At 46.4% G+C, this 13,304-nt stretch overlaps 2 protein-coding genes across 3 annotated transcripts in view; both read right to left on the bottom strand.

Moving 5' to 3' along the window:
* SSH3 (slingshot protein phosphatase 3) overlaps nt 1–5,582 on the bottom strand; it is a 34,887-nt gene extending 29,305 nt beyond the window's left edge. The window contains exon 1 of one of the 2 annotated variants that reach the window (XM_053286973.1): nt 2,714–5,582. Coding sequence is in view for 1 of the 2 variants with exons in the window: in XM_053286972.1 (XP_053142947.1) it covers nt 1,710–1,775 (66 nt within the window). In the remaining variant the exon portion in view is untranslated. Of the gene's footprint in view, nt 1–1,709; nt 2,690–2,713 lie in introns of those variants that run through there. The other variant, XM_053286972.1, reaches the window with a different exon arrangement.
* A 143-nt stretch (nt 5,583–5,725) lies between these two features.
* Nucleotides 5,726–13,304, bottom strand: part of ANKRD13D (ankyrin repeat domain 13D) — a 28,954-nt gene continuing 21,375 nt past the window's right edge. The window contains exon 15 of the mRNA XM_053286971.1: nt 5,726–6,853. Within this exon, the coding sequence (XP_053142946.1) occupies nt 6,532–6,853 (322 nt within the window). The 3' untranslated portion in view covers nt 5,726–6,531. The remainder of the gene's footprint in view (nt 6,854–13,304) is intronic.

The raw sequence follows: 13,304 nt of genomic DNA, 5'->3' as shown, positions 1-13,304 counted from the left end.
ACCAAATGGTTCCAGTTTAGAGCGGTGTCCACCACTTGTCACCTTTCTCCTTGGAATGGTTGCAAATATTTTCCTGGACTGGCCTTGAATTGACTCTTGCATAACCTTATCTAAATTTGTGCTTCCCAGCCTGTTGACAATTTCCTGTGACAGTTTTAAACATGGGGAGAAAAAAAAAAAAAACAATGTTCTTGCCACTTCCTAATTGCCAGCTCCTTACACAATGTCTAATTGCACTTAAAATTCCTTCAGTCCCAGGCCTTCTTTTACTTAGCACAGGGAGGAAAAGGACTAAAGGGATCAGGTATCCTAGTGCAAGCAACATTGTGTGTATCTCCCTGCTGGTGTTATGGGTTCAGGTGGATTCTTCCATTTCTGAAGCCACGGTGCAAGGGATTTTGTTTTTGCTGTGATGTTGCAATATGCAGGGAGCTAGCAGGAAGTAGCAGCGTTGTGAAATGCACTGTTAAGTCACTTTGAATGCCTAGTTCCCCCCACAGGATATCGTTCTGTCAAAACTCGATTAAAGAAACAGCATATCTGTGGGCACACAAGTAAGGGATAGCCATTGGCATGCTTGTGACAGGTTGCCCAGATTTTTCCTTACAAGGAGAAGTTGCATCTGGAGGAGTCCAGGGAGGGAAGGAAAGGAACCCCACAAGAGGTCAGCTTCTGTTGGAAAAGGACCCATGCAAGAGTAGCTGAGTGACCTCCCTGCTCCCTACAAGAACTACAGTGGGGAGGGACTGTGACTCAAGCAAAGAGGATATCAGATCCCTAGAAAATTGCACCCCACTTTTCTGGGGAAGGCTACTAGTTGTGAGATCATCACACAAGGCAGAAATCTGCATAATTTCCATACACAGAAAAAATATATATTCCACATACACAAGATTGTGCCCTTGCATCTTCCATTAGATAATCCAGAATAACTATAGTGCCTTATACACACATCAGCTCTGTAGCCAATGGAATTCCTACTTCAACCACATATATATTTTTAATATCACTCCTCCAAGGTAGTCTGCATGAAAAAAGGTGGTCAAATTTGAAAAATAATAAACATCACCCTTTTGCTACTTTTCAGGCACCCAGATCCTGAACCGTGATAGTAGGCTTAAGGAGTGTTAGTGGCATTTTAGCACTAACACTCGGTTAGGTGGGAAACTTATATCCCTACTACAGTCAGGAGGAAAAACTTGCATCTAGAACGGCACAGTTATCTTGTTATCTCCCATCCCAACAGTGTTGCTTCGTCACTCCATGCAGCTCCCTCTACTGGGAAATCTCGCACCTGTCCTGACCCCCTTCCCTAACCTCCAATTTCTTACCCTGCTTGCGACAGCGCCCCCTGCAGGGTGATGCCAGAATAACTGGTCAAATATTTCACTGCCAATATGGGTGAAAGCTGCAACCATAGCACAATCTTCCCTGCATGCAATGGTAGAGATGTGGCGTGCACATTCAGGAAGCGGGGCACAGCTTGGCAAAAGGGCTAAGGCAACCCCGCTAGCTACAGAAAGCGGATGATGAAGCCCTAGTTTGTAGTAGTTTGTCATTTCAATAAAGCAAACCTTGCCTAGCAAACCTTGCCTAGAGAAGCGGCAGGAAGCACCGTCAGGGCATCAGGGTGGGGCTCCTTCGGGACAGCCCAGAGAGAGAAGGGGATCCGTCCTGCAGTGCTAGGGCTGAGCTAGATGGGGGCTCACCTTGCTGCCGGTGGGTGTAGAGTGGCCGCTCCCCGACGGGGAGCGACAGACGGTAACCAGCGCCATACGCGGATTCCTGCGCCCTTCCTCCGCTCTCAGCCAGATCGTGCCACTTGGAGCCGGCGCCGCCGCGGACAGCCTGCAGGGGGCGGGTGTACCGAGCCTCCCACTCACTCGCGCTCCCCGGGGTGGGACCTGTCAGCCCTTAAACTTTCGACTCCTTGTAACCCCGCCGTCTCTTCTCAACCAGGAAGCGCTAGGGATGCTGCAAAGCAAAAGCGAGCACGTCCTCGGCGGGGCGGCTCTTAAAGGAATAGGCCCAAGAAGCACAAGGGTTTCCCCCGCAGAGGAGAAGGAGGAGGAGCGTCAGAGCTGCGTGCAGTAGGCACTGCCGTGCTCGTTTTCCCGGGCAGCGGCAACCCGCCCACCCACTGGGCTTTAGGGCTGCATTTGAACCAGGGCTCAGCCTCGTCCGCAGTTCTGAATATCATGCTTCCGTTGCGAATCATGGAGTAATAATAACGAGGAAATGGCCTCAGAGTGTACAGAGTTGAGAGTGCCTTCCCTATTAACTGCTCTGCCCCCACTTCCAAGCGATACCACCGTGATTAGATCTTGCAAAGATTAAACCTACTAAGCAAGTTTCAGCACCTCTCCCTTAGCGCCTGGCTTCTCACAAAATAAACTAGACTAGGACAGAATCTGCAAGCTCGAACAGGGCAGCAACAGATCATAATTCTGACTAAACTGCCTCTTCTGTTTCTGAGAGAGAGAGCCAATCCACCAGCCACTAGTACCTTTGTGGCATGGGGGGGCGCGCATATGGTTGTCTTATCGTGTAACGTGAAGAAAAAGGTCTCTCTCCCTAGATCCGGCGCTACCTGATCAATTGAAAGGGATCATCAACTGAAAACGTGATTTTGCTTTCATATATGCAAATTAAAAACTTCATAGCCGAGAGCTTAATATAGGAAACTCCACCCAGGTGGAAACGACACCTATACCTTGTAGTAGTTTTCATAGGGTCTTTTTCGTACTACTACAATGATTCAGCAGGTGGTGAAGCGAAGCAAAGCACCCGCATCGGGGGAAGCAGCACGGCTCCTCCGTCCCTCACGGCCGAACATGACAGAGACATCTAGCCCACATCCCCTGCCTTGAAGTACGTCCCTCCAAACGTTTACCATCCAACCCATCTTCCTAATCCGGAGAAGCACCGCAGAAGGCGCTAGCGGCGCAAAGACCTTCCTCTGAATAACGCGGGAGTAAGCCAAGACAATTGATCAAAGGAGAGGCAAACAAATTAAAATCTTAAATTGCGGCCAATGGCAGTCCTCAGATGCTGGACTTGGAGGGCGGCCAGCTGTCGACCAGATATCCTGTGCCTAACGCTGCAAAGCAGTTTGGAAAAGACTCACGCTGCCAACCATACTGTTCCAATATGCGCAGGAAGCACTTCTGACTGAGCAAAATTTAAAAAAAAAAGTTATGCCAAAGCATTTCGAGCAATTGTGTTCTGTTGGGGGAAAGGCTTTTAAAAAATGAGTATATGGTTATACCTGTTAAACAGATTACATAATTCACACTATAGTTCCTATGAGTTACTGTTAAGCCTCTAACAGCTAATCATCAGTGAGACAATTGTTTTTGCTCAATACACAGTGCTCCCTGTACATATATTGGAATGGTTTGGCTTACACTGTGACTTAAAATTGACCTTCAGAAGCAAATTCAAGCAATGGGAGAGGTTGCACAAACATTGCACCACCTACCCTTCTTCCTTAGTTGAAGGCCAGGAGCAAGGCCCAGCAACTGGGGAAGAATGGTAGGACCAATGAAGTGGCAGGCACATCCGCTGCACATCTCACTGCATCAGAACTCTTAAAGGGACAGGCAGACTCCCTAGGTTGACCACAGGTGGCAGTCCTAATATCTGGAAGGATTCTCTACCCTTTAGTCTTTCAGGCCAGTCACTTTCAGATGCCGATTTCCAAAATACTTCATGGCACAGCTCTACAATTTGAACCCAAATCAATAGTGGGCTTGGCCCTGGCAAAGCAGAGCAAGGGTTGGGCTCAGGGACTCCTGCAAATATTTCAATGTGGAGACAGGCAGACAGTACGGAAGCTAGACAGACACAGCCAAGCCATGGACACTGCAATTCAAACAAGGCTGCTCCCACTACTCTTGTTAAAGGCAGCTAAGCCCCTGCTTCACACTGTGCCATCACACACTCTTTTGAGCCAGCAGGGTTCCTCATCGGATGCAGTCATGCCTCACTGCCTAGATTCCCCTAAACAATATACTCAGCAAGAGGATGCAGGGGGGAACAAGTTGTAGTTCTATCTATGGACACTAGATGGTAGTATGCATAGTGCCAGAACAGGACTGCATTGATCTATGCATAGTAGCTGTGGCAGTGAAAATGTCACTCTAACATTGATTGTCTGAGCAGCTGGGATGACTCAGAATTCCAGTTGCTCAGGGAACAAAACAGTTTTCAGTCTAAATTGTGAGGCAACAGAAAATTGTCTGTTTGGCTGGGCTTAAATTCTCACATGGAGTAGCTAAGGTTGTCTGGGAAGTATAGGGAAGATAGAGGGTAGGAAGACCAAAAGGAGGCTGAAGGAGTGCAGTGCAGGCAATAAACTAAGAAAGAAGGACTTGAAGAAAGGGCTAGTGGAGAATGAAGCTTGAGGAAAGGGGCAGAAGAGTCAGAAACTGAGGCAAGGTTCAAATCAGTGGGGGCAAAAAATAAACTATATTGTTCTAAGATGAAGAGGAGCTATATACTATTCAGGGAGAGAGAATGAAATGCTAGGGAGCTGGCTGAGGAAAGTAAAACATTGTCAGTAAAACAAAACAGTGGGTAGTGATGCTGAAGAAAGGAGGTGCTGAAGACAAAGTAGTAGTGCAGAACTATGCACAGGGCCAAGACTGGAAAGATTGTGCTTTATTGGCAGAAGTGGACAGGCAAGGGAGGAACCAGGGGCTGCTAAACCTAGAGTGTAGACGTTGACAAGGCAGTTCTCCCAGTTGTTTCTTCTGTTGCATTGTGGTTAAGGGCATCATGAGGACTCAGAAATTGGCAGTGGGGGAGCATGAAATTTCAGATATTGTTCATTCAACTGCGGGCTTCAGGTTTGTAAGAAATTGGAGGTGGTTTAAATCTGTGGCTGACAGCCAGACTAACTTTCCAAGGATGCACAAGGTTTTTCTGTTGCCTGAGGGGTGGTTTTCAGCAACCTCTGCTTCCCTCTGCAGCTGCCTGTGCTTCAAAAAGCTATGTCTCAGAGTTGGGGGATCCTCAGGGAGATAGTTTTAGGAGGCACAGGTCACTGAAAGGGAAGAGAAGATTGCAAAAAATCACCTGCTCCCACTTATGAAATGGAAAAGCCAGGTTTATCCAAGGAAGGTTAGTCTGGATGTTGTCCTTGTGACTTCTATTATTACCCCACCTCCCTCTTTGTCTTGCCTCTTCTCTTTCTTCTGCATTGCTTTCCCAGAAATGGGGCTTTATAGCTAAGAAGCATATGAAAGAAGCTAAATTAGGTCTGCACAATTTGTAACATTCCAAACCAAAGGCAGCCTACTAGTCACATATGATGGCCAACCAGGTGTTTGAGAAAGCCCATGCTTTGGCTGCCTGCTTGAGATTGTAAAAACAGATGCTTTACCAAACACCCAACAGGCCACAATGCATGGCTGGGGAGTTGCTTTTGGCTTGGTGGGTCACATGATATGCAGGCCTGAGCTAAAAACATTAGTAGAGCCCCCATGCCTTGAGAGCAGCTCCCAAGTTCCTGCCTAGATTAAGCCACAGGAATATGACATTGTGGTTTTCAAACCACAAGTTGTTTCTGAGTAAACAAATCAGCCTGCTCAGTAATTTGCATGAAACATTGTAAGAAGAATCACATAATGGAGCAAGTAATGAAGTCTAGTTTAAGTTTATGTGACAGTCACACAGCCTGAGACCAAGAGATGGGAAATGGAAGAGCACCATAAAAACACAATGCTGGTTTCTTAGTTTTATTTAGTAGTTCCTGCTGCCCAGAGCCCCCTGTGCCTGGTCCCCAGACGACAGGAGAAAGCCACTTAAGAGTGGGCACAGCTGTTCCCTTTAGACCCACTGGGTTCAGTTAAAAAAAAAAGTACACACCTCCCACTCCCCTTCTTGTATATATCTTCAGAGATATAAATAAAATAAATTAAACACACGGAGTGGGGAGCAGCTCACAATGAGGAGGGGGAAAATGCAGGACAGAAAGTTATTCATTGTGCTGCAGGCCGGCTTCAGGTCTCACTGCAAACAACAATGCATCAAGCTCCAGCCCTCCACCCTCTCTATTGCCACTTCCCCAACTAGGCCCCATCTCCAGCAGGCCCAAATTCTTGCAAGGATAGAGACAGCAGTGCATTTATATCAGAAAACCTCACTCTCACACCGAGGTGACAAAAATGTCCTCAAATATTTCTTCTTTCTGCATTTCTCTATCTGCTGCTGCTGCTCCTTTTCTCTCTTTCTCTCTCCTCTCTCCGCTGTATAAAACATTTCCTCAGTGAAGGATGAAATAAATCAATTTTTTAAAAAAAAATTAAAGGAAATAATACCAGAGGATGGAACCAAGTGAGTCCCGGGAAATGCAGAAGGTGCTGTCTTCTCACATCCAGCCTGACCTCCATGGTTAAGAGGCATGGAACCCACTCCACCCGTGCCCCCCCCCCAAGAGGTTAAAAATACAATGACAGCAAGGACAGTTAGGCTTGGTGGTGTGAGGCTTAAGGGAGGCTAGGGGCCCCTTGCTGGCAGGCTGGGATGCTACTTCTCCGTCAGGGAGAGCTGAAGGATGCGCTGCAGCTCCTCCTCTTCCTCGCGACGCTGGCGTTCCCGTTCCTCTTGCTCCCGCGATGACAGCTCCATGGCCAAACGCAGCTGCTCATCAAAGCTGGGGTAGGGTGGAGGCAAAGCCGAGGAGCTGCCACCATTTGTGCTGAGAGCTGGGCTGCTCTCAGGAGGAGGGGCACTATTGCCACCTCCTGACTCCACTGGGCCTGGCGGGCCCGGACCTGGGCCTATGTCTGGGCCTGGGCCTGTGCCGGGGCCCGGGCCTGACTGAAGGAACATGCTCTCTTGAATAGCCCTGAAAGGACAGAAAGCAGAAGTGGCGAGTCAGATATTAGTAACACCGAGTGGCTAACTGCTGCTTAGCCACACTCGACAGGCCTGCTTCAGCCAGTTTTGCCCAAGCTGCTTTCAAAGATGTGTCTGTGTCCCTGCCCCTACCCTCCATTCTCGCCCCCAGCCCGGTTTAGGCTTTCATCGTTCCCACACAACTGCCAAAGCCTTCTGGATACCAATAAAAATAAAAGAACACACTGGCCTATAGCTCAGCCTGTTCCCATTGGGCCCCACTAATGCTGTGTTCTGGCCAGTTTTTAAACAGGCTTTGTTGTCTGCATTAGTGGCCTTCCTCATACCAGCCAACATTTCACAGATGAAAACAGAGACATGGATTGTGCATCTGTAGTATTCCTGTTATCACACCAAGGTTTCCACATGGCTGGAGCACTCCCCTCTCCTCATTACTGTAGGCCTGTTGTAGAGCATTTGCCAAATTGTAGAGCAGCCAAACGAGGTGAGGTGGGTGGCTACCAGGGAGAGGGCCTTTTCAGTGGTTGCACCCAATTTATGGAATAGCCTCCCCAGTGAGGTTTGCCTGGCTTCATCACTTTGTTCTTTTAGATGCCAGGTAAAGACCTTTATGTTCACTTAGGCCTTTTAAATTCTGGTTTTCAGATTTGATCTGATTTTTAACTAATTTTAAAATGAGTTTTTAAGCTGCTTTGTATTGTATTTTGTATTATTTTCTTCTTTTTTGTCTGTTATGCTTTAATGCATTATGTGTTTTTATTGTATGTTTTAATCCTCTGTTGTGAGCTGCCCAGAGAACAATTTGTTATGGGGCAGCTAAACAATAAAATTATTTTATTTATATTATTATTATTATTATTATTATTATTATTATTAGTTCAATGACAGCCTGCCAGCCAAGATCTTTCCAGACAATAGTAAGATGCAAACTCTTATGCAAGCTCCAAGCTCAATCTTACTCTGCCTACCTCTGCTGCTTCAGGCTTCGGTACTACTTCCTAACACAATCTTACCCTCTGTACACACAGCAAGCAGGGACGTCACATGATTTTCTCAGCACCACCTGCTGGCCAGCTGTTGCACTCTGAGAAGAAGCCCTCCCTTTTCATCACCATGCTTCTGGCAGCTGGGGGAAAGGGTGGGCTCTTTTCAGAATGCAAGAGCTGGTCAGCAGGTGGCACTGTGAAAATCACACAAGGCCCCTGATCAGCCTGGGTACAGAGGGTAAGATTATGCTAGGAAGTAGTGTGGAAGCTTGTAGCAAAGTATGAGGAGTAAGACCACTCACTTCCAAAGAACAGCATGTTTATAAACTTACTATAATAGTTTAATTTTATTTGAAAAGTGTGTTTAACAGAACATTTACACGGGATTCAAGTTGTGCTTATTACACAATAGCTGCAACTCAAAACACATCTAGCAGCATTTACTAGATGGCTAGGCAGTTGTGGGGGCAAAGAGGGTAGTGGAGTGGAATTTGTGTCTATGTGCTGCATTTACATGGATCTGTATCAGTCCCACCCCCCCTCAGAGATTTAACTTCTAGAGGCTGGAAGGGAGTGACTAAAACCTGAAGGACTCAAGTGCACATATTTGTAACTCCAACTTCTCTTCAAAGGCAAAACAGAGACAGTAACAAATATTTGAACACAGAGATTGACCTTAGTAAATAAAAATAGTTGGTGCATATGTATTATCATCCAACCTTCATACAGCTAGAGCAAGGACCTAGCCAAGCCCTAATCTCCTGTTCCTCCAGATCATCCCATTGCTTCACAGCTGTAGCAAGGTCCCCTTCTGGGCAACAGCCAAGAAGATGTAGGAGAGAAAGGGAGGAGGCTTTTTCTTGTGGTGAAGAAAAGGCCTCACAGGCTGCAGAAGCCACAAAGTGACAGCGTGATCAAGGTGTTTTCCTTTGGTTCACATGTTGTTGCTCCCAACACATTGCTGTTCAGTTCTGCCCTGAGCTAAGCCTGTAGAATCTCTCTAGATGCAATTTATACATTGTTTTCTTGATCTCTACAAAGGGCTTCAACCACCTCTGGATCACTGAGGGAATATTCACACCTATTCTTTCAAATGAGAACAGTTTACAGCTGAGCGTTACTGCTGGGTTAATTCTAGAGGGTAGCGATGTCCATCAGTTGCAGCAAAAAACGCAAAGAGGTACAACTTGTGGTACCTCAAAGATTTTCCAGTATTATGTGCCATGCATGAAACGGTCACCAAAATGGGTATACATATATACACCTTAATTTTAGGAGAAAAAACCCATAAATGAAGTCAAAAGGCCAAGCAATGCAAGAGACAGTAGGTATGTCACATTACTATGCAGAGCACAAATGAATATCAGATCAGGACCGAAAGCAGCAGAGCCCAAAATATAAGCTAGATTTTTGGGTTGTATCTTCTTTATAATGAACATTTGTTTGTATTCTATTTCATCCTACATTTGAATCCTCAACTTTTACTTTTAGTTATATAATGAAAACATTGTGTGAAATCAGATGAATTAGTGGACTGCAATAACCCTTTCCCCCCCTGGAGTCAGTGAGTCTAGTAAAAAAAAAAAAAGAGAGAGAGAGAGAGAGAGAGAGATCACCCAGCAGGGCACCTCTTCTAAAGAATTCAGGGCCTGAGTCTGTGCTTGTTCTGGGTGCAGCAGCATGGAAAGTCCAGTTTGATGCTGGATCAAAAGGTACTGGGTTGGGACCTGAAATCTAACCAAGCAAAATGTATGTTCTTTCTTACCAGGATTTATCTATTAGTGGGACTATCCAACTCTGGCTACCAGAATGGGCAACTAAAGGATTGAGAAGCTAGGCCATTACAAGCCTCCTTAAGCCAAGAGGAAGCAGGGACAAAAGGGCTTGTGCAGTATGCCAAGAAAGAGAGCCAGGATGTATACAGGTGAAACTAAAAACACAAGGGCCTCTGTGGAAGTGACAGCTTCCACTCACAGCTTTTTGGTCAGATGTACATTTTCCTCTCTAGGATCAAACTCTGGGTAAACTAGTTCTGCTAGTTTGCAAGAGAAGCTGGCTGTACTCAGTGCTGACTGGCTCGTGTCCATGCTGTTATCAAGAAAACTCCTCACTCTCTTCAGAGCAGTTTTTCAACTTTCACTGTCCATAGCGTCCCTGGGTTGAGCAAATGTTCTAGGGCGTGGCCAGAGTGAGTAGCTTATGTATTCTTGGTAAATACTGAAGTACACAACCACAAGCACAGGAAACTCCTAGAGAAAAGCAGGTTTCCTTTCTGTGGGACACTACTGTGCTCACCACAGGAAACAAACTATGCCGATGATATGGCTGCACAGCCATATTCCATCAGCCTAGGATAACAATCATGGGGTGCAGCATTGCATGTCAGGACTGCCTGAATTAGAAACCTGAATACAGAACCCCAATCCTCTAATATTAGCTGCTGGGACATGCCTTTTACATTTGCAAATGCACTTATAAATAAAGTATAGATAGATAGATAGATAGACAGATAGATATAAAACTCAGACTAAAACAACAAAGCATTTGCACCCAACATAGGTGACTTCCTCAACCTGTATAAACACTATAGACAATTTATTATGCTTTTGTTTCCCATGGGGACGGCAAAGAGCCATCCAGGCCATGAAAGCCCTGCCCCCTACCATAGGAAACCTAGCTCAGCCCTCGCCACCAAGTTGTTAGGAGGCATTATCCACACACTTTCAAATCTATAATTACAGCCATACAGCCAGAAAATTGCTTTTTTAATCAAATGAACATCAAGGGCCTAAGTAGTTAAGTGCATTTGAGTGCATGAAACTCCAATAGCCTCAATATATATATTTTTTTAAATGTAGGAAAAGTCACTTTGGGATGGAATGATTTAGAGCAGTGAAACAGCAGAGAAGTGAAGGCTAACTTCCTGGAAGGATTCAGCTCTACCTTTCTCGGATATCAGTTCCTAAAGAAGCAGTGGATGTACTGAACCGGGGGCTGGAGGCATTGATGGACTAGATGTGGGCTAGCAAACTGAGGTTAAATCCAGACAAGATGAAAGTGCTGCTGGTCAGGAGAAAAGCCAATCGGGATAGGGTGATTCAACTAGTCCTGGATGGGGTTGTACTCTCCTTGGAAGAGCAAGTGTGCAGCTTGGAGGTATTGCTGGACCCAGCTCTGCTTTTGGATAGGGATGTGCGTGGAACCAGGCAAGGATGGCTCGAGGGGGTGTCACTTTAAGGGCGGGGGAGGGTGCACTTACCCTCCCTCCCACTTTCTCGCCGCTGGCGCTCGATTTCCATAAAAGCCTTCGGAGCGGCAGTATACCTCCCTGCCACCCTTTCCCCCCCTTCGGCTGGAAGTACCACGTGTGCATGCGCATGTGCACATGCACACCCCGTACTTCCCTGCCCTTAAAGTGACAAGCCTGGCTTTGAACTTTGAACCCGCCCCTCCCCCCGGTGTTCAACCTGTTCAGAGGCCCATAAAAGGGCCTCCGAACAGGTTCGTGCACATCCCTACTTTGGGATGCTCAGATGGAGGAAATGGCCAGGGGTGCTTTTGCATAGCTTCAGCTAGTGTCCCTTTCTCGAGAAGGCAGATCTGACCATGGTTACCATGCCTTTGTCACGTCGCAACTGGATTACTGCAATGTGCATTACATGGGGCTGCCCTCAAAGAACATTAGGGAGCTTCAGTTGGTGTAGAGTGCAGCTGCCAGATACAAAAGCGGCCTAGGTGTGCTTGTTGCTACCTTTCTATACGCATCCTCAAAACTGCTTCCACCACTCAAGCAATATGCTGTGGCAGTTTTGATTCAATTCAGCTGCTGCAAACCATTGATAATTAATATTTATCTCCCTCTGCAACGGAGGAAGTTACAGGTCAGATCAATGTGGGCTAACCTGAAAACTACGTCGCAGAACTCCTCCTCTCCATTCCTAATGCATATGTGGTGATGGGTGGTGATTTAAATGCTAGGCTGGGTCCTGATGACCATACTTCATACACTCAACAGAGGGCTTATCCACTCAGCCCTAGGCAGACGAGCTCCCTCTTACCCGCCTTTCAAAGGACCAAAGGTCAAATTATGCGGATCTCTGCCTGAGTCTAATGACCATCAGACTTAACCTCTTCATTTTGAATGGCTCACTTGAAAATGACCATCCCGCCGAGTTCACCTATCTGGCCGGCTCCAGAATGAGCCTGATTGATTACTTTATCACCTCAGGGAACCTGCTCCCTCTAGTGGAAGGTTACCCCTAAATCTGACAGTGATCTTCTCCCGATTTCGCTCCATTTAAAGCCTTTCATTCATCAGTCCCACACAGAGAACCATTATAATCCCCCCATATCCTTGGCGGGAGGAGCATATCGCCATGCTAAATGGTCTCCACAACAGGATCAAGTACTAAGTGAGCTACTTGCCTCTGACCACCTGCAATGTATTCAATCATCCCTACTAATTAACATCCCTACTTGTGCACCTTTGGAGGCCTATAATGCCCTAGTCCAGGAATTACAGCAGCTCCTCTCTCGTAAGAACTGTGAGCGTCAACAGGCCTCCAAGCAATGGTTTGATAAGGACTGTGTTAAAGCCAAAAAAGCCCTTGCCACTACTATCAAGTCTATAAATCCAGTTCTGGACTGTTGGCCACGCAGAATCTCCTTCAGCAGAAAAGGCAGTACAAACTTCTGCTGGCTTATAAGAAAAGAGATGCCATGAAAGATGCCTGGATGGGACACATTTAGGCCGTTAGATCCAAAGATTCTGCCATGTTTTGCCGTCTTACAAAGCACTCTCCCAGCTATGGTCCAAATCATTTAGATTGTCATATTCACCTAGGGATCTGGGAGAAATACTTTCACAACCTATACAAAGACCCTGCTGCTGTTTGCAGAAACTCCGCCTGTGCAATTGAAGATACTCCAGCATGGGCTCCGGTGTCAACTTCAGAAATCCACAGTCTATCAGAGAAGTCTGGAGAAGGCTTCAGGGGAGGAACTTATTCCACCGGAGGCTGTTAAAAATAATCTGGACTGGTGGGCCCCTATCCTGGCATCCCTCTTCACCTATGTTGACACAAATGGCCAAATTCCCAAGGACTGAGGGGTAGCAATCATTGTCCCTATAGTTAAAAAGGGCAAGAAGGTTGACCCCGCCAATTACAGACCCATCAGTTTGCTCAATACCATTAGCAAACTTTATGCAAGACACCTATATGGGAAACTTAGGGACTGGCTGGAATAGGAAAATCTTTTTGCTGAGGAACAAACGGGCTTTATGGAATGGCACTCCACTATTGATCAGTGCCTAGTTCTGCAGCACCTCATCGGGAAATACTCCTCCTGCAGGGTGACCTCTCTTTATGCCACTTTCATTGATCTCAAAGCAGCATTCGATTCCATCTCATGTGTAAAATTATGGGAGAAGTTGGAAGCCTCTTCCATTGACCA

Source organism: Hemicordylus capensis, chromosome 1 (assembly GCF_027244095.1).
Source record: "Hemicordylus capensis ecotype Gifberg chromosome 1, rHemCap1.1.pri, whole genome shotgun sequence".
In the NCBI taxonomy this organism is placed as follows: Eukaryota; Metazoa; Chordata; class Lepidosauria; order Squamata; family Cordylidae; genus Hemicordylus; species Hemicordylus capensis.
The sequence above is the reverse complement of the archived record's forward strand: the minus strand, read 5'-3'. Positions and strand labels throughout refer to the sequence as shown.